The sequence below is a fragment of the Mixophyes fleayi genome, chromosome 1 (genome assembly GCF_038048845.1).
Source record: "Mixophyes fleayi isolate aMixFle1 chromosome 1, aMixFle1.hap1, whole genome shotgun sequence".
In the NCBI taxonomy this organism is placed as follows: domain Eukaryota; kingdom Metazoa; phylum Chordata; class Amphibia; order Anura; family Limnodynastidae; genus Mixophyes; species Mixophyes fleayi.
In genome coordinates, this window is record NC_134402.1 from 132,412,086 (window position 1) to 132,439,541 (window position 27,456).

Consider the following 27,456-nt stretch of genomic DNA (forward strand, 5'->3'; position numbering starts at 1 on the left):
GAGGAAGGGAAAAGGAAGTGGTTAAGGGGTAGGGGTAAATCGTGGTCAACTAACCCCCCCCTCCAAAAAAGAATGAGGGGAGAAGAGGTTGAGTCCACAAAAAGGTGGGAATTCGATCTATCTTGGTTGGAACAGGTCGAATGGGCTCAGAGATTGGGTTTGCAAATGTTTGGAAGTGAGGTAATGGCATCAAGGAAAGGGTGAGGACAATACTGTCCACACACACCTAAAATCCAGAATGTATGGGGAGCAAGGCCAGGCAGGCAAACCCAGCTCGAACCACCCAGAAACACACAATACAATTAAATATAAACCCTATAAAGTGTAACAATAAAACAGCAAAATGAATGCAACAACATTTTGAACATTAGTAAAGATATGAAATATAAACTATGAACCTGGGAAACCTTAGATTTCCACATAACCTGAGGTGTAGAGAGGCAGTCACGCACTGTAACTAGCCCCCCCGGAGCCCCAGACGTTGGATGGAACCAAAATCTCTGCACAAACCGACCCGCGGCAGACAGCCAGGACAGAGCATCAGGAGGGGCAAGAGGACGTGACCACGGCTCAGGCTGTAGATGGCTACATTAAAGAACAAGTAGGAAACCAAAATGTAACAAAAGCATGGAGACTCTAGACATGTAGAACCAAATCTAGTGAATATATAAGCACAAATTATGCGTATCAATATTAAAGATCGAACTAACTGAACTATAGCGAATAAATTAGTCTTTGCAAATTAACTACGAAAAATTCCTCTTAGCAGAACTGTTAGCTCCAAAAGCACTTGCCACAACATAGGGAGTAGAACCAATGCAAGTGCCAGGAAATCACAGGAACTTGAGTCCCAGCCTGGGGGGCCGACATGCAGAAAGGTATTCCAGAAGAAAAGAAGTGAAGAACTAGCATCACGGTTGGGAGACCGGATCTGGTGCCATATGGCCCAAGATGAGTTTTCGCAGCAGGTCTTTACCTTCGATAGGATCCCGTACAGTGAATTGGCGCCCTCCTGCTTCTACAATTAAGCAGAAAGGTAAGACCCACTTATATTTATATTCATGTTCACGTAGAGTTCTCGTGACTTCCCTCAGTTCTCTGTGCTTCAAGATTGCAGAAGGAGCTAGATCCTGAAAGTTTTGAACCCTAGATTCTTCAAATAGAATATAGGGAAAGTAACTACTTGCAGTAACTATGCTATCCTTGGTTTTAAAAGGCAGAAATTTTAGGACAGCATCTCTGGGAGGTGCGGTGTCCTCATGTCTGGGGCGCAGGGCCCTGTGGGCTTATTCAATAGGTATAACTTGATCAGAGAACTTGGGAACTAGGGCTTGAAATAGACGAACCAGATACGGTTCTAGCTGCTGGTGATCTACTGACTCCGGAATGTTACGGATCCAAAGATTGTTCCAACGTTCTAAAGAACATCAGCTCCCTGTAAAGATAAGCAATATCTTGCGTCGCTTCCTACAACGTTTTGGAGTTTGAGTCCACTTTATGTTCAATAGAAGCAGTACATTTAGTCAATTGCGCAAGTTCGCCTTGGCGATCAGAGGACAATTTTTGAAATTCGACTGTAAAGGAGTTCTAAAGAGAGACCATCATAGTCGGAATAGTAGCCAGAGCGTCTGCGGACTCAGTCAGGCTTACAGATGAGGCTTGAGGAGATTGGGGAGGAGGGGTGGTATGTGCGGGAGAATCCTGTCTTGTCATATGCTGAAGGATCCCCGTCTGTGTCCCCCTCCTGCCCCTCGAGCTGTTTTTATGCATAGTGAGTAATAGAACACAAAGAAGGATTTATTGACGGAGAGAGTGTTTCCAGGTTGGCCGGGCCAGATAGATTTAATTATGCAGACATAAGAAGAAAAGTGCACATTCCAAACTAGTGTGTGTTGTTTAAGACTTGAGTGGATGTAATAGCAATAGCTTATATTGAGTTCACAGCAGCAGGAGTGTTACTGTTTAGCCACTAGATGGGGATGTAGTCACACTTGCACAGTACATGTGCTATGCAGCACCTCTGTACACGGACCACTGGCAGGGGAGATAGCGATGAAAAGACCCACTCACAGTTGGAAGAGAAGCCTGACAATGGCGGTAGTGACTTCCTGGAAGGCTGGAACTCAATAGCAGCCAGGCACTCCTCCGATGGTCCCCTCAGGTAAGAGGCATCCGCTAGTGAGCCACAAATGCCAGCCCACAGCGGTCCACAGCAGCCAGCAACATAGGTCAGAGGGTAGGGGTCCCGCCGCGTCCACCACTCACAGACAGGTGGCAGATGCCTTTAGTCTGCAGAAGGTGGAGAGGGTGCAGCAGAGTTCGGCGACGGAGGAGTGCAGCAAGATGTGCGGTGAGTCTCTGGTCCGCGAGAAAGGAAAAATGGCGGGGTCTTAGCCCAGTATTGGGGAGAGTCTTGCCGTGAGATTTTAAAGGGCAGTTGAGCCTGGAGCTGATCCTAAGGCTCCTGGTAAGGCAGTTAGGCCACGCCCCCCTCCCTTCCAATTCTTAACCCCACTAACCATTGCTTAGCTTTAGAACTGAGCATTACAGAATAGCCTACAAGATAAGTCAGCTGCATATAAACAAAGGCAGCTCTTAGAATAAATAACAGGCACACATAGCATACAGTGCAATACAGATATAATATTCTATACAGAGGCACCTTTACATAACTACTGCCATATGACAGTGAGAACTATATTTTAAATGTCAGATGTAAAAATCTTGAGTTGTGTGAAAAACTGAACCAAACATAATATGTGAGAACACATATTGACTTTTCAGCCCTAAGGTCTCCTATCCACGAACGGACCAAAGACACAGTTGTTTAGCTTCATAACATAGAGGTAAGCTACCAATAACAAGTCAGAACGGCTCTGGTTGATTTGTATCCATATCAAGTTTTATAGGGAGATTAGGGAGAACACAACACACTGACAGATTAGATCGAGGCAGCAGCCACTGCATGCCTCCACTGACGTCCTCTCTGTACAGAAACTTTATTATATCGGCAAGCTTAACCTGTATAGAGGGAAGAAATTAACATTTGCCCGGATAAGCAGTCAGTAATATACATGAAACAAACATGAACAGGGATATTGTAGACACTAAGTCCAGTGTCAAACAGGGTGATTTAAACATGGGTGAATGAGTGTGGCCACAGAAGCATCAAATTTCATCAGATGTAGCTTGGGCAGATAACATTTAAACTGAACTTTCAGAGATGTTTTCGGGCTCTTGTCAGATTTCTGCTACTATAGCAATGGACACTGTAACAGGACATAAAGAGACTGTTTTAGAACATGTTCACTCTATAAGTATATACACCATGACCACTGCAGAGACGCTGGAGTCCAGTAGGATATTCAGCGTGGTGTATGTTGCTGGCTCATTCTCCAGCATGAGGGACAGCTTCTGAGTCTGCGGGAGACATAATAAGGAGAAGACACCAGGTCAGGCAGGCTACAGCTGTAACAGAGCACTTTTAAATCTCCCACCCCCAGCTCAGTGCAGTCAATAAATTAACTGACGTCATTGAGGGGCTGGAAGTTTAAACGGTCTCTGTTACAGCCATTCAGGAACCCCACAGACCCTATTAAACTTTATTATCAGAGTAGTACAAGGACTAAAAAAAAGTTTGTGTATGTGCCCCGCAGCCCCAAAATCCCAGTCATCCTCCCTGTACCCCGCAAATGTGGCTAGTTTCTCCAGCTGACAGAGAAAATATCTTAGCGAGCGAGGTCAGCCATATTTGTGCTCTTAAGTGAAACCAGTGTGAGTACATCCAGCACACACCTCTATCTGACATGCGCAACATTATGAAATTCTGTGAAATCCCCCATTTTTAAAATGGGGCATATTTTATCAAATTGTAAATAAAACTATAACTTTAATAAAGTTGTCACCACTCAAAGGCACTCCTCATCCCTAATAGCTTTCTAACAAAACAGACCCCAAGTCTTAAAACCTCCTGTACACGGAGTTACGCTCTCCCAAAAAAACAGAAAAAAGTAACTTTTTGCGAAACAAGAAGTGAAAAAAAAAAAAAACCAAGATTTTCAATTTCATATTATTCCTAATTTGTCATTTTTTATTCTTTTTTTCTGAAATTTGACATGCAGAACCGATGGACGGTTCTCCGTGTGCATGCCAAATTTCAGCTTAATTTTTTAAACGTAGCCCCTCAAATACCATGCCCCCCCTCACAGATTTAACATTGCGGAATGCCGTTTATTCAATGCAACCTTAATATAAGGGGACACAACTGTGCCCTTATAACATGTACCTTCATTCCTCCCTCCTCTATGAGGGGGGAACTTGGTAGTGGCCATAAGATGGCAGCCGCCATGGCACTGAATCACGGCACTCTATACCCGCTGGTCATCAGGCATCACCTAGTGTGACAACGACTTATGAAGCCGCTTGTCACACTTCTAAAATCCGTGCTGTCGAAGAGCTTTTACCTGGAGACTGCTCCCACCCACACATCCTGCATTTTTTGTATGGTGTGCTGATTCTAATCGCACATGAAGCAGGTTGTGAACCTATTTTTAAATAAAACAAAATAATGAAATAAAAGAAAAAAACCTTACTAATTTTCACTAATCAGTTAAGAAGTAAGCCCAACTCATTGGGCAGTTAATCTACACTGAGGAGCTACATGGGGTAGAAGAGGGGAGGTGTCTGTTAACTAGTTAACTTGTTAATTGCAACATGCTAAGTACCAACTCCAAGCTGCACTCATACAACCCTATCGTAGAAGTGTCCCCCAGATTGGATGAAATAGAAAAAAATGTTACGGCTTTTGTAGTATGACCATCTTCATTAAAAAAAATGCAAAGAATATTACATAAAAGCTATTGGTGACTGTGGAAACCACTGGAAAATATAGTGTTCAGCATTTACATCCAGTACAAATACAGCCTTCAAAATACATACAATTGTTTTATTATTCAAACAAAAAACATTAAAAAAGCATGTCTAAATCAAAAACACACCACTATTTAGAATAACAAACAATAAGTTTTGCAATCATATTCAGGTCAAAGATTTGTCAACAGAATGCTGTGTGTAAACAAAACCATGTATCATTTTGGAGTAATGTCCAATATGGAATATCAAACTCTGAAATACAGGTAGTCCATTTATTACCAGTTTCACCCAACTAATTTTATTAACCTTAATTAGGTGAACCTAGTATTTAAAAGGATTAAAATAGAAAAGAGTAAATTAAAAACAAAAGCTTAAAATTCCTGTGTCTCATGGTGCATCGCAGAATCGAATGTGTTTGCTTGCCTCCTGTGTTTTGGCAAGCCTCATCTTTTCAGCTTTGGCAACCAACTGCAAAAGAAACAAAAAAGAGCAAATAAAATATCATCTAACTAGAGGTTAATCAGTTTTCTAGTGATCTGCAGAACAATGCTCCTCATCTAATACGTATTGGTAGATTCTTTACAGAACATATGCAGTTCTTATTTTCCACATTTATTTTAGACTAATTTATTACTTTTAAATGAAAAGATGTCAAAATACAACCACAGCAGTGTGTAACGCTATAGAATGGTCACATGCTAATATATAACCTAATAGGTACCTTGACCTAAGACGCCTATGGGGAGAGGGAGAGACATTAGAATCTGGCCATTGGTTAGTCCTGTAGGGATGTGTTAGGATAAATCAACAGAGCTTCCAAGCTAATTTCTTATCCCCTCATCACTCAAGGCAGCATTATTCAGGACACATGGCACCCATAAGCGATAGCAAAGGGTGTCATTTTGCCTGTGGCCCGACTAGAAAGTACTCTGTACCAAACACAGGTTATATGGTGCATAAGATTTATCTTACCACAATAGTGATTATATCCTTTTTTATTTTTTAAAGCGCATAACTGACCATAACATCATATTATTTTCTACAGATACTACCAAGCTCCAACACAAGTACAGGAAATTTTTCTAAGCGCATCTAACTTATGCTAGAGATCTTGTGGTCAAGGAGGGCTCTCTGTTCTTCATCTGGTGAAGCTATTTTAAAATAGTCCTAATATGCCAAGATATACATTGTCTGATCACAGCAGTAATATGGGCATCTCATCTAGATTCCTCTTACTCTACCACATCGACCACTGAAGGATGTTCAGAAATGAATCTGACACATCATGAAAGCAGCCAAATTCCCACTGGAAAACAACTTCCTTTTCACCTTACGAAAATATTTTCTTAGGTGGCAGTGTGGCTTTGGGGAACATTTCACATTGCTTGGTTTGAAAGAAAATATGATTTTTAGATATTTTCAAATTGTGTACTCCTGTGTCTGAGAAATTATTTATTGAAACATTTCTGCTTTTCTGATAGCTGCAGTGCAGGTGCATATTTCCTATATCTGAATTGGGAATTCACTAACAAATATCAACAGTGCTAGTGCACAGCATTAAGTATGCACACTTGGTCCGGACATAACAAGAAAAGTAAAACAATGGGTATAGAGACAGGTAAATTGCAAGTCATTTGTGTAAAAACAGTCAAGATTGTTACCTTTTCAGTGCCACGTTTCTTTTCACGTGGTCTGTTTAGCTTTGCCTGCCTGTCCACTAAGATCTTCTGCCAATATCTCTGCTCACTGTCTCCTAAGATAGAAGGAATTATATAGTATTTAAAACATATTAAAACTAGCATGCTTTTGAAAAGACAAGTGTGGGTTTTCTTCTAATGATTGCAATCAGACACAGGGCTGAGGAGTGTTTACTTCTAACAAATATCATGAGCATGGCTCTTGCCTTTGATTTTGAACAGTGTAATGGGCAGTATAATATGGCTGATGGGTGGACTTGTCCTGTCTACTAAACACAACCGGTCACCAAGATCTTTAAAGCAACTTTGGTGACTAGGGAAATTAGTTGGTATATCAAGATGTGGCAAATAACCTTCTCATTATAAGGAAATAGGGCCCAGAAAGAGCCCTATTCATAACACCATGGCAAAGGACTGTACAGCCCCACTAGTATGACCAGCTGTGGCAGGGAGAAAACTGACATCTAAGGAAATGGTTAACATCATGGGAGTCAGGAAAAAAAAATGCAAATGAAAATGAGCACATGAGAGGTAGGTAGGAAATGCAGTTTGGAGGTGAGAACACAAACAGAACCAAAAGTAAGAAGTACAATATTATAGTGAAAGAAAAAACAGTTGTCATACATATGGTTGCAAACCGTTCAGTAGGGAGTGTCAAGGCAGCGCTCAAACCATGTGCATGAGTTGGAGGGTAACAGGAACTCACACAACTTTGCCCTCCTGTAGAAATATTTCCAGGTAGAGTTTTCCCTCCTGTTTATTTCTTACTATGCCACATAAATCTACATACACACTTGTAACAAACTACATAAAAACACTAGGTAGACATTCTAACACTGGCTAAGTAGCATAACTGCAGGGTAACACAGTCATGTAAACGGTGATTGTAGGAGTTAACCCCCACACTACAAATGTAGCAATAAAATCCATAAACAATAAAATGCAAGTTAATCTTTTCGGTCCTACCTCTGGGACCAGTTAATACATATATTATATGCACACACACACATACATTATATAAAAATCCATACAAATACTGTGGATAAAGGTTACAATGAATATATATGGCAGTAGAGGAAATCCATCCATTTTTTTGGGCCTCAAAGGGTGACAATATTTGGAAGAAAGAAATTAAATTGTGTGGAATGTAAATGGGATTATACTAACTAAGTTTTATACTTCTATAAAAAGATGCATTAAAATGTTACAAAACCCCATCTGTTACAATATGCTAACAAATGTAAACCGTATTTATCCCGGAAAGTAATGTAAAATTAATGGGGTTCAGAAGATATTTGAAAATGTATTCAATGTTTCCACAAAAACAAAGTTGTGGTATAGATACAAATATCCAAAATGCCTAGGTCATTAAGAAGTTAAAGGAAGAGAACTGGCTGCATTGAAGTTGTGAATACTTACAAAACAATACACTTGATTTGAATCTAAAACAGAGTCAACAAAATAACAGCAATAGCCTATTGTTTTAGACACACCGGTAAAGAGCAATACTATTATGGTTTCCTGTTATCATGGTTTGTCAAATGGCTGATGCCTCATAGTAAATCACTTACCAGAAAGGATCTGAAGCTTCCAGTTGTGCTTGCTTTGCAAATCTAACCGTGCTTTCAGGACAGTCTGTGCATCTTCAGGAGTCTTAAAACGAGCATGACACTCTGTATCCCCTTCTAACATATCTACATATACAACGTCAGATACTCCAGATAATGCATCCTGCAATGGATAGGAACAATATTTTTTTATTTTATCTTTACATTTCTTATCTGTAGAAACACAATAGAACTATTCCTTGTAGTCTCAATATTGTAACATACAGCATATTAACATTCCTTTTATTAGATAATATAGAATCTGTAATGCCATCACTATAGCTTATAATTTTAAATAGTCCTCATTCCTTCCAAATTAACTCTCTACATCCACATACTATGGGCTACTTTGCCACAGCTACATGCAGGTTCCACTAATTTCTATTCAAAGAGAAAAAAGTAGCTCACGTGGCGTGGCATGTCATGAAATTTTTTTAACATCTACTTTTGTCTACTTGAAAACCAACAATGTTCCTGTTACCCAGGAAAACAACGTTCTCCAATAAGAACAAAGTCAACTCCAACAGTTCAAAGGGGGGTGACTGAAGGTCCCCAAGCACCAATTTTAAACCGCAAGGTGCCTTAGGTAGTACATAAGGAGGCTGTATGTGTAGGAAAGTCTGCCCCTCAGGTATAGCCGCTAGCCTTTTCTCAAAAAATATCGAAAGGGCTGCTACCTGCACCTTCAAGGAACTAAGGCAACGGACGTCCTACAAGCAATCCTGCAAAAAAACATAAGAACTTGGAGAGTGGAAAGGACGCCGTATGACTAGACCTGTGTTCGCACCAATAGACTTAGGTCTGCCACACTATGATAATTTAGGGCAGAGAACAGTTTCTTGGTCTTCAACATAGTAACAAAAGCTCTGGGGATCATGGTGCCTAACCGCCTCTGAAGCAGATTGTCTATGTGGAAGCTGCCACCCTTTACCTACTGCTATGCGCAGTATGTCCGCATTTTAGGCTTGACGTGGCCAATCAGGTGCAATCAAGATCACTGGAATTCCACCATGTCTGATGTCATGTCATGTTCACGACATCCACCGTGCACACCAAGGGGTCTCTATTCCTGGAGTAGAACCTGAGCACCTGGCAGTTGTAGTGAGACGCCATGAGGTCCACGTCCGGAAGTTCCCACTTCTGGACCAACCATCGAACACCTCCAGGTGTAGAGACTACTCCCCTGGCAACACGGTGTGTCTGCTTAGGTAGTCGGACTCCTAATTTTCTACACCCGGGATAAATATCGCAGAATTTTGCCAGGTCATACATTTTCACCCAGAACAATATCTGGCACTTCCCCTTCAACCGACTCCGGCACTCCTGGTGCCACCTTGTTGATTGATATACGCCACAACCGTGACATTGTCTGACAAGAAGCAGATACCCTGACACACCCTGAAGGAATGACTGAGTTCCCCGTACTCGAGCAGCAAGGCTTGGAGCTCCAAAATGTTGATAGTGAGTGACACTTCTTGAGCTGCCCAGAAAGCCTGGACGCAGTGGTGTAGAACAACCACCCACCCAACCTTGAGAGACTGGCATGCATGGTGACTATTGCCCAGGACCATGAGGCAAATGACCTGCCACAATCAAGTGATCCACCACAAACCGAGAGAGGCACATCCTTGGAGACCATTGGAGCGTCTGAGAGGCCAACTGAAGGTGGGATCCCAACCAGTTGGAGAAGAAGTAAGGTGGCCGGCTTTGGACGTCTATCATGTAGCCACATTGCATGATCCTTGTAAGCCACCTATTGGTTCTGGAATAACAAGAGGCATCCACTCACAATAGCCGTGAGGTGGAGAGGAATCTCATCAGGTTGCAGGCTTTTTAGGCCCTGGATGCCTGTTGGAGTAGGACAGCCTACCCCTCTGTGACTGACCCCTTAGCTCTGTAAGACTGCGCACGGTTTGAAGAACCACCCCTGAAAGGGTCGAAGAAAGGAACCAAACCAAGGTCCTCGTGGCTTCTAAGCATTAACAGGGAGGAATTAACTTTTTTTCCTCCTGTAGCCTGAAATATAGTGTTGTCTAGCTCTGGACTAAAAAGAACAGAGCAGGCATAAGGAAGAGATTCCAAGGACTTTTTGAATTTGTTATCTGCGTTCATCAACGCAACAACAAAGTTCTCTGAGCTGCTGATGCAGAGATGGAAGACACTGAGGCTGCATTCTGAGCCGCCTCATTAGGCTATCCTGAGGCTTCTGTCAGATGTAGTGCCAGAGGAAGCAAATTAGAATCCTGTAGACCATCAGCAAGCTGATCTGCCCAGGTCTCCATCTGTCTAACCACCAAAGCGGAAGAAAGCATGGGCCTAAGCATGGTCTTCAAAGAACTTTCCACTTAATGGTCCGTGCCATCTTTGAAAGTAGCCGAGCTAGGTACAGGAAGAGTGGTATGGCATTCCAACCACGCTACAGGTGTATCCACATTGGATACCTGTTCCCACTGGGCCATCTCATCCAGATGAAGTATAAAGAGGCTAGGAAACCTACACGGTACAATGAATTTTCTGCCTGGCTGTTGCCATGGTGACTCAATGAGATGTGTCAGCTCTTCACAAGGAGGAAAACAGATCACACGCCTCTTCCCCACTGGGCTTTTGACATACACACTATATGGACAAAAGTATTTGACAACGCCTGTTAATCATTTAATTGAGGCGTTTCAATCAGACCTGTTGCCAGTGGTGTATAGAATCAAGCATCTAACCATGCAGTCTCCATTTGCAAATATTTGTGATAAAAATGGGTTGTTCTGAAGACCTCAGTTATTTCAAGTGTGGTACTGTGATAGGAGGCCACCTTTGCAATAAGGATGAATGTGGATCTGCATTACAGACACTGGTCAGGCAAAAAAACAGGGAAGAAAATCCCCCAGGAAACGAGTTCCACCACCATCAACCACTACCTCTCTGCAGAGAAAGCAGAAAGGAATTAAGAGGAGCTGATGTTTGCTGATGCGGCCACTAGCTGCTGCTGGCTACTGCTCCTATGTGTCTTTGTGGCGGGCTTGCCAGTGCGAAACACACCAAGGAGGAGATGGCTTTGTAGCGATGGCACATCCCCGAAGGGCCTAACTTAAAGGGAGGCTGGCATCCATAAAGATGGCCCTGTGCCTCCCCCTGCCTAGTGGTACAGGGCTGTCGAGGATAAGAGCCTCCACATGAGCACCCTTGCAACCTGCATTCACTTATCCAAGTTCAAACAGTGCAGTTTTTTGTTTTTTTTTAAAGAAAAAAAATTAAACACACATACTAATAGCTGAGAGCCTGCTATGGAAAAAATATATAGCTAGCTGATCAACCTAACTATGTAAATTAAAGTGGACTATAAATGCCTACTAAGGAGGTCATCAGGTCATTTTCTGGCCACACAGGCCCTGATGATGCCAGAAGTGAAGTGTGTGTCTAAACTGGACATAATTCCAGTTGCATGCGCCAAGAATTGGCCTGTGTGTGGCCAGTTTCATATGGCGTAGATTGATGTGTTCTACACTGTAAATCTACATAGAGCAATGTGTAAGTTACAGGTCATTGCCATTGTGTGAGGCCAGTTAACAGACAACTTATACAAATTTCAAGGAAAAAAAATAAAAAATAAAATAAAAAGTGTTACCTTAACAAGTTTGCGATTTGGAAGAGGATCTGAACTGGTGATCTTCGCAATGACTCCACTTACAAATTGAGGTCCAAGTGTTTCCACTGTAAGAAAAATAAAACATGACATCATAATTAAAAAATCTTTTACATCTTATATATATATATATATATATATATATATATATATATATATATATATATATATATAATACGCACATACATACATACATACACACACACACATATACATCTATACACACACACACACGTTTTCTCTAAAATGTAGAAGTAAGGGCATGTGCCTATGTGTATGTTTCCCGCTGTAGCATTATGTATAACAAGAGAATGGTGGGTATAAAACGGATATAAATTACATGCAATCTTTTCGAATCTTGTCTTGAATTAAGTTATTGCTGTGTAACATTATACAACGGTGTTGTAAGGATTCTGCATAGAACATGTCCATTTAGTCATTAGGGTGGTGAGCATTTAGTCTTGCACATCTGTGAGAGCACACTAAATCAGCAGGAGTGAATGCATTGGCTGTTAAAGATGAAGACAACACTGGTCCATGATAATGTCACATCTGAGTGCTACTACAGCTACTGTGTCACTTAAACGATTGATATATTTACTGATATCACAAGATTTCTGCATAAGCTCAAGGTATTGTCTAATAAGCAAAATAGGGACCCATGAAGAGTGGAAATAACACTAAATCAAATTAGTCACAAGCAATAGCAAGGCAGGCAGTCAGGTAAAAACTCAGAACCCAAAGACATATTACTTGTGAACTGATAATTGCATAGTCTGATGTGGTCATTGGCAGACAGGATTGCTTGCCCTGACTGATTAAATTAGATTTTTATTGTCTAAGACAATTGTTTTAGGGTCCAATCATGTTTCAATTATCTGTCAAATAGGTTAAAAAAGACCAAATCTGTACTTGGGCTGGTAGCTTGACAGCGGTCTATGACGTTCTGCTCAGAACAGAGGAGTTTGAGGAGATTCTAGCATGCAAAGCAGGATATCCTGTTATTTATAGATTCCGGCACTAATGTTTGTAAATAGTGTATGGAGTTGTAATTTTAATGATTTGCACATATTGTAAAAACTGAACAAAACCACAGATTACATTATGTAAGGCTGGAATTTTTAATTAAAATGTTATGTACTAGACCTGCATAGTACAAGGGACATTTAGGACAATTATAAGGCTGACCAAATACCTTATATTAGATTTTGCTCTCAATCAGCTTTTGCCCATGTCCCCATTATCATTATTAATTGATCCCGGTTTTTCAGAAATAGCGATTAAAGATATATAATGTGTATGGGGACGACGACGACATAAGGCAGTATGGAATAAGCGTAGGTCTTTTGTATACATTATTTAGGTTTTGCTACACTGTGTATGTACTCTCTCATACCATGAAGTACTAGGTATTTCTTTTTCCTCTATACCACATTTCATGCTACTCAGAGTTGCATTTTGTTTTATAAACATACATCTGAACAACTACCAGTACATATTATTGGAGGAGCACAAAATATAACTGTATTGAAACTTGCCCAAATATTAGCACTACACTGAAGGCATACTAAACATAAGAGACAAACATATTCTGAGGGGCATATTCAATTAGCTTTCCGGTTCGCGGGATCGCGCCGGAACGGTCCGCGAAGTCAATCCACAGTACCGCAATAACGTGGATTTTCGTTCGCACCCCATAGGGTTGTGTACAAAAATCTGTGTTATTGCGGTACCGTATTACCGGCAATACTGCGCAGGTTTCGCGGTAACGCGCGTTACCGCGAACCGGAAAGCTAATTGAATATGCCCCTGAAAGTGGTAAAAATATATATGTAAAAGTCGGCATACCGTAACTGGAATAAGATATATTATCTTTTATGTAACCTTCTTCTACCTACTTAAAATTAAATATCTGATTCTCCGAAGTGTTACTGCTGTGTCCTGTTAAGCATATTGTCATGTTAAGTAAACAGCACAGGAAAAGTACCTACACCATGATAAAAATCATGTACAGTTTGATCTACTTCTGAAACTTTTACTTATATACTTGTAATTGTTGTCAGTAGCTCTTATGGTTTTACAATTGAATGGCAATTGTTACAGAGTTTCCCTAAAAATGATTTTAAATGTACTTGCCGATTGCTAGATAGCAAGCTATGTACACATGCGTGTCCCCTGCCTGATACGTGCTATGTGAGATATCAAACAAAATTTGGTTTCTACAAATGTGAAGGTGGGTGGCCAACATGAGACAGGGATTTTCATTTAATTGGAGAACCTTCTTTAGCTATATTTATTTCAGTGCTAGTGTTGCATTGAGTTCACTGATCACTGACAAACAAAAACATCACCTAAAATGTTGTGTGCAGTTTTTTGAAAAGACTATATACAAAACAGTGTGGGAACTATTCAGTGTTTCACTACTTTACCATCTTTCATGTTAGGGTTCTGTACAGTTTGTTCTGCTTCCATCTCCCCTGCAGAAGAGGGATTTCCACCACTTAATGACTTTTTGAGGGAGGCCATGCTGGCTCGTTGCAGTGCCAAATATTCAGCCTTGAGATCCACCCATTCTTTTCTGTAGAGAGAGACACAGAAACGTTCATCTAGGGAAGTATGATCAAAGTGTTCATACAAAGAGGGGCGCATACACATTTATACATGTGCACGTGGGCAGAAAACCAACTGAAAAAATGATGCTCTAGAATAAAAGATACAGGGCTTCAACCACACAAGCCATCCTCTGCTGGACAGCCCCCTCTTTGGCAAACAGACCACTGTAACAGGAGAGGAGCTATGTTCCATCACAGTGTTGATTTTTAGCTGTATAGAGTAAACAATTAGCTGCCACTTTTAAAACAACCCCCACCCCTTACTTTTTAGCAATTAAAGATTGATATGGAATTTCTGAAATAGTTCTTCACTGACTGCTTCAGTGTAGTAAAAAACGCAGCTGTAACACTACAGGGTCAACCATTAGTCAATAATACTTTTTCATACATTCCTAGCAGTATTAAGCAAATAAAAGGAAATTGCTTTTGTGTATGAATAAAAAAGGAAAACATTATACTTTTTATTACAGATGTTGCGGACATGTGCAATTTTAAAATTGAAACAACTAAGGTTTCCAATTGATAGTGATTTAAAACTATCTCCTGCGACAAATTTACAGTTATAAATGTTGAATATCGATTAATAGCAGGATTTTTTTTTTATTTTACACTACTACTTAACCAAAATTACAAGTTGACGGTAAATTAGCAGTACATGTTAATTAAACTGGCTACACTGGACAACACCTGACATTTCAGAGGATTCTGTTGAGTGCAAGGTATTTACGCCGCTGATGCATACCCAACAAACTGCCCCTCCCTTAAGTACTTAAGGGGGGTTATTAGGTTATTATTATTATTATTATTATTATTATACGTAAATGATCGAGTAAGGGTAGGATTCAGTGGAAAGTTTTTGTCCTGTGCATATTCCTGTCAACATACCTATTGAATGACACCGCAGTCAGCTTCTTTTAGTCATACAATAGCTGATAACAGAATAACAGCTTGCATTCAGCAACATGTCAAACATTATAAGTTATGTCAAGGTAATAAAACTTTTATATACACATTTGTAAATGCTCTCAGTAGCTTTTTTATGTAAGGTAACTTGTACAAGGTTTATCAGCCTGTTCATAGCTGTAAAGAATTTTTTTTAACCCTCTCTCCAAGTACCCCAAATATGCCATGTTAGAGGGTATCACTGTATCAGAACATGTCAGATAACCAATGGCGTAGTGAGACAAATGAGAACCCCATACATATTCAAGCATATTAAATTGTTGGAAGAAATCTATCTTTTCAACTATTTATAGTGCAGGTTCAATAGAAGATGCAATGAAGTAAGTTTGCCATGTACATTTCAATACAGCAGAGCCATTCAGAGGTAATTGTAGCACTCTCAGCCAAATAAATATGAAAAACTAGCAAACCCAATACATATAACAAACAGTGTTGTATCTGACAAATACAGCTGTACATAAAACAAAGTGATAAGTGAAATAATGTATTATTAATTTGTACTGTACTATAATTTTCCCATATAATGATTGAATTCACAATCTCTAAATAATATAACATCTGCATGCAGGGGTCATTGGAATGCAGACAGCTTGAACAATGCCAAATAAAGACAGAATTGCTCCTAGGGATCACAAAGGTGTATGAAGTTTGCACACATTTAAAGGAATCTCCAATTGTCTATATGATTAGTATGTGGTCACAGCCCAGACTGATTGCAACACAATAGCCTATTCAGGCAATGAGCAGCTCATTCCTATGTACATTTATTTGCCTTCAGAAAACACAATCAATCTAATTGGGAGCCTTAACCCTTTCTAGTACTTAGCACATGAAATGCAGTTGAGAACATGACATTCAATGCTCTTTAGGCATCAGAAGAGTTAAGTGCTAACCATTTCCTCTGCTTAAACAAGACTAAGGGTTAAACAGCCAACCAAAATGTTACATTTAGCACACATGTATATTACAATTACAAAAGAGAGCACCAACTGCTTCTTGGCAATTAGATTTATCCTAGAGATAGCATGAAGGTATAAAGTCAAGGCAGGCCCAGACAATCCAGTCAGCAACCCAGGTGATGAGACACACAGGCTTTGTAGGTGAGTGATCTTTAAACGTGTATTGTAATTTCAAAAATAAGGTTAGTGCTGTTTATATTTAGTACAAAACTTCATCATACCGGCACTAAGCTTTTGCATCCTTACCTTTTATATATCTTATATGTTCAGATGCACAAGTTTTTTGGAGAGTATATGTGGTGTTTTGATCATAAACCGCTAATGAAATTTAAAGAAATTGCCACAGTACAGGACTGGCTTGTTTTTTTAAAATGAGGAAGAAATAGACAAAACATGACATTGTTATCATCCTATTCACAAACATCCATATGCATGGAAATTGTTATATAATATTTTCAAAGTTATCAATGGAAAGTCTTCATATGCATTTTGCAGCATTTTTTTCTATGAAATGAAGGCCAAGCCTGATGTGCTTGGTTGTATTTAGTATTTGTATCTCAAGCAAGTTACATTTTATCAAGGCATAGAACAGGCCTGGCCAACCTGTGGCTCTTCAGGCGTTGTGAAACTATAAGTCCCAGCATGCTTTGCCAGCAGATAGTCAGCCGATAACTGGCAAGGTATACTGGGACTTAGTTTCACGACAAGTTGGCCAGGCCTGGCATAGAAACATTAACATACATTTGTGAATTATCAGATTTTTTTAAACCAATGTAAAGTATATCAAAATATAATCAGCTAATATTTACCTACTAGTACAAACGTTTAAAAACACACAAATTCACAATTGTTGTTAGCTATGTTTATGTAGTAAAAGTATTTTTTTTTTTTTTTTTTTTTTTAAGGAATAGTTCATTAATAAGATATGTTAGATCATAAAGTAACTTTCAAACAGAGCGACATGCTTCATGGATGCTAAATGTTGGATACTAGTTTCATGTCCCTTTATGGCTCTTCATAACCTTGCTTATTCTTACAAATTGTCTCTAAGAAGACATTTACATATGTTGTAGTTTTCAGGTTTGGTTTTTTTCCTTTAAGTGTCTTTGATTGGGAAAAGCTGCATTAAGCTTCCAAGAATAAAGCACAACATTAACAAGGGCACGTTTTATTAATATCCGAATTGACAAAAGTAACGTTAATGTTTTCAGCCACCAATTACCAATTTAAGTTACTTCCAAAAGTTACAATGTAAATACTTCTCAAGCTATAGCTCTTTGGTGTAAATATGTGTACATATTGATTACCTGAAGTTTAGTTATGAAAAATCTCTAGCGATTGGAGTAACATTGCAATATAACCATTATGTTTTAATGTTCTGCTTTGTAATCATTAAGTATTACTGGTATAAATCTAATGTTTCCTTTATATGCAACATTGTCCTTTCTCTATCGCTTTGTAGGCTATAAACTGGAACTGAAAAAAGAAATGATCTCCATGAAGATCCTACTTAAACTTAAAAATGGAAGTGCTTTTCTGAGCTTAGAGTAGTAAGTGCTGCAATGTTTTAGTGAAAGAGGGTTCTGTTATCTCTCAATTAAAACATACCCGGTCAGCCATCAAAACTACAGAAAATATTGCTTTGGTCACAACTACTTAGACATCCTTATATTATTGCACAGATTATTCGAGGACATGGATGCATGTAATACTTAGAATTAAATATCGCTTTCTTTCACATATAGGGTTTGTAAACATTTATAAAGGACTCCCCAATACAATAACATTGGGGTGCTTACTGAGTTTTGAAAAAAGAGTAAGTGTTCCAAGTCACGCCTGCAAAAAACACGGAGCACATTCTGTGATAAGAACAGTAAGTGCCTTCTGTTCATGCTGCTGTGTTCTACTGGTGCATGTTGTTGGGTTATAGGACAATTGCAAAGAATTGCTGTATGCAGTTACCATTGCCAATGTGCACCTCTGTGGTATAAGAGCAAGAATTGCACTTTAGCAATGGTGACTGCTTGCGTCTCAACCATGGGGTCAGTAGATTACGTGTCATGAAGTGTAGAAATAAATTTCTATATAGATATATAATGATTTTTGTTGTAAAAATGACAAAATGTACTAATCATGGTGTTAGATAGATATATATATAGATATCTCTATCTATCTATCACAGTATACATATTGCATACTTTTTTTCCAGTGTAAATATTAACAATGAAACATATCTGTGTAAGAATATAAAAGTAAATGGCACATGAAAATGTTCCGCCTATGGATTTGAACTTACATTGCAGTATATATCATTAATAAAGAGAAATAAATACACTTATGTGGGTCTCTTAAAAAAACATAAAAAAAAAAAGCTACCACCAACCAAGATTTATATTTTTACTATTAAGTGCGCAGGGGCAGCCATCTAAAAATTAGTACTTATGTCTTGTGCAGAACCCTGGCTCTTCTTTACCGAGGCACACCTGTCATGGCTGACAGATGGCAGGGTTACTATCCAGGACACCTGCAGAGCGATTAAAGAGAAGCTGAACTCACCTGCAGTATGTCCTAGCAATCTTTTTGTGGCCGCTTAAGACTGCTATAGCCACTGCCAACTGAATGCTGGGACATGACACAGAAGAATTTGATTTTTATTAGGTAACTACTGAACACTCATATTTGAACACTAAACAGAGTAAAAGTAGTGTTACACTGGTCAGTTGTATACAGCAAGATTGCGATTAAATTAGTGGAGGTGGTTCCATAACTTGCATGCAACACAGTACTCCTCTTTATGAAAGGGAGAGAGATGTATTTCTTCCCAGTATTTCAGGCAGGCAGGAGGTGCAGATGTCAATCACACATGATACACTAATTATACACTTGGGCTGAAGTTTAGCTGCAAACAATAACAGCCTGCTCTGTGGTCCCATGCTGCAACAGCAAATATTGGATTTTTTTGTCTCTTTTCAAGTTATGCCACTGTATAAACCATGATTTGTGCATTATACAGTTGCAAAAAAAAATAATGTAATGGACATACTTGTACAGGACTCTTAAGGGGATGACCTCTTCCCCAACTCGATATCTCTCCTTATGCTTCTTCTTTCGCTTCCTCTTTACTTTCACTGCAGACGTTTCCTTCTTCTCAATTGTGTCCTTTTCTTCTTCTGTGGAAACCTCTGATAAATATACACAAAAGGGATAAATAAACTATATGTAGAATGGCTGTCATAAAGAGTTTGAGATGCTCAGCAGATGATAAACATGTTCCCCCTTGTCTTTACTCTCCAGAAACACCAGCAATACCTGAATGCACATCACAGTAATCAGTTCCCAGGTCCCACTGCTCAAGACCATCAAGATTTACAAACCCCCTATCATCACATAGATATAACCACAATGCAGAGTGTGCAAGGATAGTAGAGTTTTATTTAAGTATCATTAATAAAATTACATTGCCATACATTAATAATATGAGATTAGCAAACATCTAAATTCTTTTGAACAATTGAGAAGAAATTAATAAAAAGGTCACCTTTACATTCTGGGAGGTCTGTAGGCATCATTGCAGACCTTGAATTTACAGCCTCATTTTTAGCGTGTCCTCTCCTGTGTTTAGAAGATGAAGAGTCGTGCTCTTCAGAACTGCTACGTTTCCGCTTGCCAGATCGGCCTTCCTCCGACTGGTCTGAGCTCTCTGCCCTTTCCCGTTTCCTTGTCTCTTTCTTAAAGGTCTGCTCTTTAGCTTCTGATGTCTCTGTCATAGAGCTTTCCGACACACTGCTGCGATGTCTCTTAGGCTTTTCTTCCTTTGTGGACACATCCATATTTTGGTCATGGTTTTCCTCTTCCGCTTTCTCATTGCTCTCCTTTCTGCTTTTAGACTTTTTCTTCTTCTTCTTTTTCTTCTCCTCTAAAAATGAAAAACAAAACATAAACATTATAACAACATTTTAGCACTAAGTCATGATAATGACGAACTACAGACATTAAACAGAAATTATGTAAAAATACTATCAAATTAGAACAAATAATTTTGTAACTAAATGTCCATACACAACTGTTAACAAGTAAAGCACTATAAAAAGTTGACAACTTAACCTTGACATACATTTATGTTATACACACACACACATTATATATTGTAATAAAACTTACATACATATATAATATATAGATATCTAAAAATGTCCACTGCATAATTCATATTTTAAGAGTTTTGCTGGTTATGTCTGAGTTCACAAGTAGGATCATGTCCTTTGTGTGTCCAGGTTTGTAGCTTTTGCTTTATAAATATTGTTATGTACTGACTTGTCTGTTATTATGCATATATATGCTTTAATAAAAAAAAAAAAAAAAAAAAGTACACAGCCATACTTGTAGGCTAGTAGAGGCACTGCAGTGAAATACAGTCAGCTTTATAGGTCTATATGTTTCTTCCTGACTTATTAAGAACCCGAGTATCAGTCTGCATTGTGGACATTTAGAATAAACAGGGCCATCATAGTTGCCATCACTTGGTATTATTATTCACATTATTAATGTTGGCTAATATTGTCATCAGCCCTGATGATGATTTCACACACTAACTATCAATATGAATTGGACTCTGATCATTAAAGAAATGTGCTGTGTGGGAATTTAAAGAAAAGGAAAATATACATATGCATGGCCAGACTAGTCAGAAATGCTAAGATTATAAAGCAATGAACTTTAATATAGATGGGCATTTATTTTTTTTAAACCCATCAGTCAATTCAATCACAGTTTGATACCAAGAAAGACATCTCTTTAAAAATGTAGTTCATGAATTTCTATTGAGATTTAGAGACAATAGTAACAAAGTTTCTCTTTGGAAAAGGTTGCCTTATGCTACTACTGTTATATAGGCAGAGGAGCTGATGCTCTCAATTCTAGCAACATTCATAGTAAGTTTGAATCATTATGAACATATTTTCTGATAGGACCTGATCCTGTTTATTAGAGTACCAACATGACACCCCCTTCTCTTTCTTCATCCTAACTTTCAACGCTGCTTCCGAGCTTGTCCCTCCATTCCGCTTCCGTGCTGCCAGCCTCTCACCTCTGCCCTCTCTCACTTCAAGGACCATTTCCCTGGTACTGCCGATTCCCACTAAGTCTACCAATGTCCTAACTCAGGCTCACTCCCCCCTACTGCAGCTGATAACTGCTTCTCCCTTGGTAGGATCACCCACAAAGGAATAACAAAATTATTATGTTTCCCACTCTGGATCAGTTAAAAACTGAATGAAACAATAACAGAGATCCCTTAATTCAAATCAGTGTCAGACAAGGACACATATGTTAATACCATTGTAGTAAAGTTTAAAGTAAATATATATTTTTTTTATACACATCCCCCCACATGACATTTTTGACTAGACAATGTTTGGGTTGCTCCTATATTTGAATGTACTACGGTCATGTGTTATTGGTTAGCAATGAAATACCAGGGGATAGATGTATCAAGCTGCAACTTTCTGATTAAGTGCTATAGGCAACATCTCCACTTTTCAAACCCAACGGAAACTTGCAGCTTAATACATTTACCCCCAGAGGTGTGATGGTGGGAGAAGCATTTAAATGGCAGTGCAGAAAAATGCTCATTAAAAATGCATCTGATACTGCAAATAAAGATTATATATATATATATATATATATATATATATATATATATATATATATATATATATATATATATATATATATATAAATAATCAAATTATACATGAAATGTGCACAAACCCAGCCATTCGCAGTCATACCAATGTCATGCGTCTCCGATGCTCTCAGCTCTGGAACAAGCTTGCTTTTCACGGTTTTTGGGAACATCCCAGCCTTCCTTGGTGCTTCCTCAGGAGGATTATTTAAAAGCTAAATTTAGGAGGGGATCATAATGGACAAATATAATTATCTTCAGATGGGCTCATGGAATACATAAGTTGGATGAGATTTACTCATAGAAAACATGAAATACAATTTTTCTCCCTATTTTGAAGCTGAACGCAACCAAAAAATGCTGGAGCAAATGGTGCCAATACCCTGACAGATCAGAGCACATTGGAGAGGGATTTATAATGGCGATCACATTCCATTCACATCTAATGGACATTATCTATTGATATCACATGACCACTTTGCAGACATTTCCAAAAAGGCAAAAGAGGTTTTGATGGAAAATCAAATATACCACTATCTCATAATGAATGAATTTGCTCTCTGAAAAGTTTCAACATGACAACATTTGACTCTCAAAGGGATTTACTAAAGGAAAGGAGTTATGCAAGTATTCAAATACAGAAGGGTCACAATACAAATAATCTAAAATACCCTACTGCAGCAACACCCTGAATATGTATGTCTAATTAATCTGACTACTGAGTTTGTTTTCACCACGTACAGGAATGAGGATTTATTTCAGCATCTCATCAGCTACAGATCAAGGACTTGTTACATAGCGATTACATTATTTGTGACTGCTGGCTGAATACAGTAAAAAGTTGAGGGTTGATTACATCTATGATATTAATAGACTGACAGTGGATTGCAATCAATCCCCCATTAGGGCTAATACATGGGCATGAAAAAACAAGCAAATTAAATTGAGTTCAATGGGCATTCATTAATGAATATCAAAGTGTACTATGTAGTTAAAGAGCGTTTCCATAGAACTTCATTGTATTTTCCCGTATGTTAAAAATGTGCTCCCCAGCACCTATTTCTCATTTCTCTTGGAAGTCTGAAGGAGTCCTATTATAATAGAATAAACCGTTGTTTCTTCTATTAGAGCAGACACTATGTAAGCACTACAGCCAGCAGTGTGCATTAGACCAATGACCACCATTCTGACCAGTCCTGACAAGTGTGGGCAATAAACACCAACATTTTTTTAAAATGAATGCAAAGTTTTACACTGTCCCCACCTGGCTGGCTACTTCTTAATGCCACCCGGCTGGCAAAAATTTCTGTGCAGAACACTGGTTGCATTTATGAATAATGCAACACTGAAATTTACGCAAAGTAAAGCAAAACATTTTCAAAAACTGTGTGTGCAGGTCCTTTGGCTTTTTTTTTTTGAACTTTTTGTATCAAAGGTCATTTAATAAGCTCTAAGTTTGCACGTTGAATGTTTAAAAGGAATGCCCTAGATATTATGTTCATACATTACAATATATTATTATATTTTAGAACTAATTTGTCAGTGATCTGAAGTTATGTAAACACTATTGATAATTTAAATGTAATTGCGGTATTATAATTGTTTACTTAAGCAAGCAATTTATTTTTAGAACAATGATGCTATAAAGTAGTCATTTTTTACTAGATCTATAATGTTTTTCACTGAAATTAAATGAAATTAAGTGCAATAATCACATCAAAATAACTGTGACTTATCAGTCCAAACATTTATGTTGTATAACATCTTAAGGGTCCTACGCATTTTATGATTTATTACATTTATGGCTTTGTATTAGGGACTGTATTTGTGCCAGGGCTGCACAAAGGCCTATTTATTATGAGAGCGTAAAGCTGGGTACACACTACAGAAAATTACTACAGATGCGAATTCTGTAAGTATTTCTGCAATGACAAAGGCTCGATGAGCATGCAGATTTGTGTATACACCTACACCATTTACCTTCAGATCTGTGAACTTCATCACGCATAATCACATGCTAAAAACATCGTCACACTGCACACTCTAAAAACATCTGCTTACACTGCTGGTCGCGAGTGCGTACACACTTCTGCATTTGCCCGACATTGTTCCATCATTGATAGTGATTTTTAGTCAGTTTATAAAATCAAATCAAACAATATGATGTGCTTTGGTACAATAAAACATGATGGTAGCGTACACACTAATGAGATATCGGACATAACAGTTGTTTATCATGAGACTGGCCTGATGATTGGTTGAAAAACCTGTGGTGTGTACCCAGCTTAAACCATGTGCTAAAAAAAATTATGTTGGACTTCTTCTTTTAATCTCTCTTTACGTGGAAAGAATTGTCTACTTGGCTTGAATGCAAGAATCTGTGTCCAATCTGGCTATGAATGTTCAGATCCCATGAGACTAAATTAGTGAAGCGAGACCATTATTGCTCATGCAGCCAGCCAATCAACAGACCAATTCCAATCAGATGTTGATGTGGTTTTGTGAGATTTTTAGGCTAACATTTTCCACATTTTGGGATCTATATGATCTTAAAACAACAAAATTAGCTGCAACGTGTATAGACACCCTAACATAACACAGATCAATCTAAACCAATTGCTGGTTGGTTGCTATGGCTCACTGCTTTTATACTTTGCTGTACACGGTGTACAATGCTTTATCTTGAATGCTTGGAGAGACAGCTAACTAAAAATAGAAAAGGTCATTACCTCAACTGCTTTACCAGCTTGTTCTCGAGTCTCAAACTCAATAAATGCAAATCCTTTAGGGTCGCCTGTGGTTTTGTACCGGGGAATGCTTATATATACCACTGTGCCACACTTGGCAAAAACACGTTCAATCCAACTGTGGGTAACATTCTTGGGAAGTAGCTCCTGAGAACACAAGAAACAAAAACACATAAAATGTGAATTGCTATACTGTAAAGGAAGGTAAACAGAAAATGTCTAAGGAGATGAAGACACTGGTAAAAAAGAAAGAAAGAAAAGTGATCCTAAAAAGGTTATACAGACCAGTTGTAATTAATAATTACTGGATTACCATATGATGTTATAACAAAACACCCAAGCTTTTAAATGATTCTACAATAATATGTATAGTACAACCAGCACTATGAAGTACTACAGTGCCAGGTTAAGCATGAAGACGAAAAACAAAAGAGAGTTTAACATTTTCTAAGAATTTTTTACAATACATTCAAATTTAAACTACAAGGGACCTAATTTCCTAATTATGCTTTCCTTAGCAGATTTGTCTTCCATAGTGGTGTCATAAAAAAGAAGTGATGTGAACCAATGAATAAAAACAAAAATACAGTGAAAAAGTCTGCAAATATTAGTGCATTCCACAATCAACTTGTAGATTGATATTAGATACAACGTAGTAGAATATTATTTTTACTAGATTCATTATGTACGTATATAAAATACATGACAGTATAAGCTGACCATATAGCACATACGCTTTGGCAGATCACAGAATATTACTTTGCCTTAGGTTACCAATTGGCGTACAAGAATGACTTACCGCATACACAGTACGGGCATCCACATCCTCTGGTTTCTGCCCTAGCGGAAGCCTTCTCCTGATTTTAGTACTGTCCAAATTCACCTTTGAATGAACAAAATAAAAATTATTAACTCATCCCCTCTGTAGTTGACGCATATAGAAAGGGCCTGTGATAAGCACTTACCTCTACTACAGAGGAATTCTTGACGGCTCTAGCAATTAGCTTGGCATCTGTGGTTAGTTTTTTCATTTTATTAAAGGACGCCAATATGGATAGATCAATGTCTAAAACAAGAGAGCAGAAAGCATAGTAAACATGTTCTGAAATTATTGCGTATGTATCCCCCATATTTAGTACAGAGAGTTCATGAAATTCATATGCATCTGCTTGTGAAACACTCATCCAAGATACACAAAGGCCTTTATCAGACTGTTGCACTCATTTGTATTGCTGTTATTCTGCCTACACACTGATAGATTAAGCCGGTCTGTCAGATTTAGCCTGATCTGTGCCCAATTTGGCAATACATGTGGTTGGCCTAATTTTAACTTCTGGTCCTTTGTTGATCATATTGATGGATTGATAAACATTGTTTAGGTTTTAAAAAGTGGAGATGCTGCCTATTGCAACCAATCAGTTTCTAGCTGTCATTTTGCAGAGTGTACTAAATAAATGATAACTAAATTCTGATTGGTTATTATAGGCAACATCTCCACCTTTTCAAACCTTCAGTTTAGTAAATATACCCCTAAAACCTTTGTGCAATGTGAGATTCTCAGTATTGGTGCTAGATAATTGACATACACAATGACCTCTCCACAAATACTGAGCCTACTTGCTTTTGTGCATTCCAAATTTCCATGAACCTGCACAACATTAGGTTAAACTCGGATTTTCCTCACATAAATGTGGCAACAGAGGTAGCATAAAACCCTTCCATACTCCTGGAATGTCAGATGAAAGAGAACACACCCTTTTGTATTCTATATGTGGATTTCCAATACAGTTCCTAATTTGGAGTAAAGCTGGGTACACACTACAGGGTTTTTGTCCAATAATCGGCTCAACCAGCCGACATACGACCGCTCGTTCGAAAGTCGGGTAAGTGTGTAGTGACACGATGGTCGAAAGTCTGCCCAAATAGACGATTATCGCCTCATTTGGTTGGTCGTACTGATCAATTACCTAACAATCATGTAGTGTGTATGCACTCATGCTGACGATCTCCATAGAGTTTACAGAGTCGGGCTCTTTTCAGCCGATGTTAGCACTGAATGTCAGAGTGAATAAATGTAGAGAGTGCTGTAGAAGGAATAATTCATTTGTTTGTTCTGAGACAGAATATTTTGTTTCAGAGTCACAGATGCTAACGAAATTCGTTATGACATGTGGATAGCTATAACAAGGCGGTTTTAATCAGTGTGACAATATGACAGTAGTGAATGAATGAATATTGTACTGTCATTCTCCCGACTAGAGGACCAGATAAAGGACCAGATGAAGAGCACAGATCTGAAGGTAAATCGTTTCAGTGTGTATGCATGAATCATCAGACTGATTGGACCTTCAGTTGTAGGTATAATCGTTTGAGATAGCACGTCGGTCTGAACAATTCTTCAGTGTCTACCCAGCTTTAGAATGAAAAATGAGCTCCCCAGCAGTATACTCAATGAGTGCTTCAATAAGTCAGGATTTACATAGATATAAGATAAGGGATTGCACCCTCTCCTGTCAATGTAGCAAATAGCAAAGCATGACTTGTATTATTATACTGTAATCCTTCACAAACAAAAAAGTCTTTAAACTGTGAAACTGTCATCTAAAGCATAGTTACTGCTACATTGCATAAAAAGGCTTTAAATATAAAATAAAAATAGTTAATCAATGTAATTCACTT

General features: G+C 38.5%; 1 protein-coding gene across 2 annotated transcripts in view; it reads right to left on the reverse strand.

The window, feature by feature from the left end:
• Positions 1-4,956: 4,956 nt before the first annotated feature.
• LARP7 (La ribonucleoprotein 7, transcriptional regulator) overlaps positions 4,957-27,456 on the reverse strand; it is a 28,538-nt gene continuing 6,038 nt past the window's right edge. For both annotated transcript variants that reach the window (XM_075200471.1, XM_075200478.1), the window contains exons 3-13: positions 25,743-25,843; positions 25,577-25,660; positions 24,760-24,924; positions 22,137-22,245; positions 19,886-20,263; positions 19,391-19,529; positions 14,243-14,391; positions 11,796-11,881; positions 8,141-8,300; positions 6,534-6,625; positions 4,957-5,340 (exon numbers count right to left, since the gene is read on the reverse strand). In XM_075200471.1, the coding sequence (XP_075056572.1) occupies positions 5,260-5,340; positions 6,534-6,625; positions 8,141-8,300; positions 11,796-11,881; positions 14,243-14,391; positions 19,391-19,529; positions 19,886-20,263; positions 22,137-22,245; positions 24,760-24,924; positions 25,577-25,660; positions 25,743-25,843 (1,544 nt within the window). In that variant the 3' untranslated portion in view covers positions 4,957-5,259. The remainder of the gene's footprint in view (positions 5,341-6,533; positions 6,626-8,140; positions 8,301-11,795; positions 11,882-14,242; positions 14,392-19,390; positions 19,530-19,885; positions 20,264-22,136; positions 22,246-24,759; positions 24,925-25,576; positions 25,661-25,742; positions 25,844-27,456) is intronic.